Below are 2986 nucleotides of genomic sequence, written 5' to 3'. Positions count from 1 at the left end.
TCCCTTCTTTGGGGGAGCTCAGCAAATGGAGCAGGAAATTTGGACCCTCTGCCTCCCTCTCTCGCCCTGCTCATTGGATCCGGAGCCTTCTCCGCTGGGAAAGCTGTAATTAGAGGGTGGATCCCTACAGACAGAGAGCAGCCCCCCCCACCCCCACCCCCTAGTCCCTTCTAACTTTAGATCTCTTCTCTCCCATTCTCCCATTCTCCCTCCCTCTCCCTCTCCCTCTCTCCGGCTCAGCTCTCTCCATCTGCCTGGCTCCCTGGGACCCGTTCCCCAGCCTCAGGATGGCGTCCTCCCTGCTTGAGGTAACTGCCCCCTCCTTCCCCCAGGACACCAGCCTCGATCTTAATGGTCCTAATCCCTGTCCACTCCCACCTTCTAACTCACACAGACAGTTGCTCTGGTGCTTGTCACTTCCAGGGGTCAGAGGAGGGGTGGGGGGCAGGAGAAAGGGGAGGAGAGAGAGCAGGGCAAGGGGTCACGGAGCAGTCAGATCAGGACTGAGGGGATTAGGTTAGAAGAAGGCATGGACCCCTGAGGTCCGCCAAGCACACCAACTCTGAGGAGTGGAAGAGGGATTGAGGGATCGAGAAAGGAAGGGGAGGGGAGTGAAGAGAGAGGAGTGGGAGAGAGATAAACTGGTAGGGGACAGGGGGAGAGAAATAGGCCAGAGGGCTGGCTGAGTGGGCACTGGGCAACAGTGAGTACATGGTTCTTTGGGGGTCCTGGCTCTGGGGACTCACCCTAAGCAGTGTCTTGTCTGGTTTGTAGGTGGGGAGGGGGCTGGGCTTCTGGGCTGGTAGCAGAGGAGGTAGGCAATGAGAGAAAGGAGAGGGCAGTCCATGTATGTGGGGGGGCTGACCAGAGGAACTGGGCCCAGGTCTGAGAGGCAACCAAGGAGGAGGGCCAGGGTCTGAGGCCGCCTGCCCGGCTCACAAATATTTAGCTTTCAGCCAAAGACAAACTCAGCTCTATTTTGGGAGTGGGAGGCTCCAGGGCGGACCGGGCCACTTCCCCTCCAGGCTGGGACCCCAGCATCCCTTGCCTCTGGCACTGAGAATGGAGGGAACCAGGGTACCACGGGGGTCAGGGCTTGGGGGCTTGAGAAACTGCTGACTCTGCCAGGGCTTCTGAGGGACTCATGGCACATCACAGTTGGAAAGGCGGACTCACAGTCACTCAGAGGCTGTCTGAATGTCCCGAGTTCTCCTTGCTTCTGGATCTCTGACTCTGTGTCTCTGTTACCACTTCTGCTTTCTGGCTCCCTCCATAGGAATTTGGGACCAGAGAGCCCTTCCCAAAGATCAACTCCCATCAGTGGCCTTGACCTTCTGTATTCTTGGGCCCCTCTGAAGGCCCCACGTCTGCTCCCAGTACACTAGCTCATGTCCAAGCTGACTCATTCAGCCCTACAGGAGAGGTGTGTGTGAGATGGACCAGGAGTCTCTTAACACCTGTGTTCACTGGCCTGCATGTGAGTGTCAGAATGTAGAGCAGCACACCTGCACGTGTGGCTGCTTTTGTGGGAGCGCAGGTGTGTGTGCAGGCTGGGTCACCCAAGTATCTGTTAGTCCACGTGGGGAATGGTGTGTGTAAGGCTGGTGGATAGGGAACCTGTGACTGAGTTTGAGGGAATGGCATGTGAGGCAGTGGGGCGGACACCATGACCTAGTTGGGGGTCCTCAGGGGCTTTGTCTACCCTCTACTGCAAGGAGGCAGATTGCTCACCCCACCATCTCCCCAAGAGACTCTTGATTGAGCCATCATTGAAATGCTGTGCTTGGTCTTGAGGAAGCTGGAGGACTAAGGTGCATGGAAATCCTGGGTCCACCCAAGGCAGGGGCCGTGTCAATGGGCGTGGGCTTCATGCCAGAGTTGCCAGCGTGGCACTGGTGCCGGTGGGAGTGGCTGGGCCAGAGGTCTGCTGGAAAGACATGGGATTGGGGTAGCATTTGGCAAGAGGAGCGTGTCCTGGAAACTGGACTTTCTTATCCCTCATTCCCTGTAATCTGAAGATGCCCCTGATACCAAGGCTTCCAGCCTCTGTCTCTTTCATCTATTTTGAGGGGCACCTGGGCCCTCAAGCTTCTTCTTATACCCCCATCAGGAAGTCCTCTTGGACAGTGGGAAGAACTTGGGGGTTCAGAGAGGGAAGCGTGACAGGAGGCTCACCTGGGCTGAGTGAGATGCAGAGGATCAGGGAGGAGGGAGAAATGGGGATGGGGGCTAATGGGGACGGAGACTTGGGAGCTGGAAGAACTAAATAATTTGGGAGGAGGCTGAAAGTGGAGAACTGGAAACTGGGACCTCAGGTGGCTAGTCAGCACTCAAATGTCCAAGTGAGCCTTCCAGTGAGAGGTCAGGGGAAAGAGGGCGGGGTTCCCTCCCCATGTGAGAGTGAGAGCTGGGACAGCTCCTTATCTTGTTCCTTCTCCAGAGATTCCCCCTTCAGTACTTAAAAGCCTGTTTTGGTGTGGTTGGCATTGTTTTCAATGGATGTGGGTGGAAGCAGGAGGAAAAACAACTCGAAGGTGGGCTCCAGCCCCCGGGTCCCCCATATGGGGACACAGGCACACATATTTAGAATCCTTAACCAGGACCCTCTCCCTAGTTCTCGGGAGAGCCCAAGCAGCAGGACAAGGAAACTGAGGCTGCGATGAACCTTAGCCAAGTACCCAGCTCTTGGCCTCCAGAACCTTCTGAGCTGTCCGGTGCCCGGCTCCCCCTTCTCTGTCCCCCGGGCCCTGGGGCCCTCTGTTCCCCAGGGCGGGGGTCTCCTGTTGGCCTGGGGCTGCTTGCCTTCTCTCACCCCTCCTTCCCGCCCCATGGCTGGGTGGGGTCCTTGGGCTTGGCTGAGGCCCCTGTGGCCACAGTGTGAGGGCCGGGCGGGGGGGACGGCGTCGGCGTTTTTAAAAATAAACCGACCGCAGGGAAACCAACGGAGCCGGGCCAGGCAGGCAGAGGGGGAGGGGGTGGTCAGGGG

At 57.9% G+C, this 2986-nt stretch overlaps 1 protein-coding gene across 1 annotated transcript in view; it reads left to right on the top strand.

The window, feature by feature from the left end:
• Positions 1-287: 287 nt before the first annotated feature.
• The window catches only part of SP7 (Sp7 transcription factor), a 7740-nt gene continuing 5041 nt past the window's right edge, over positions 288-2986 (top strand). The window contains exon 1 of the mRNA XM_010857925.1: positions 288-308. Within this exon, the coding sequence (XP_010856227.1) occupies positions 288-308 (21 nt within the window). The remainder of the gene's footprint in view (positions 309-2986) is intronic.

The sequence above is a fragment of the Bison bison genome, unplaced genomic scaffold, assembly GCF_000754665.1.
Source record: "Bison bison bison isolate TAMUID 2011002044 unplaced genomic scaffold, Bison_UMD1.0 scf7180017864383, whole genome shotgun sequence".
Taxonomy (NCBI): domain Eukaryota; kingdom Metazoa; phylum Chordata; class Mammalia; order Artiodactyla; family Bovidae; genus Bison; species Bison bison.
Note: the sequence above shows the minus strand (reverse complement) of the source record. Positions and strands in the feature narration are given on the sequence as shown.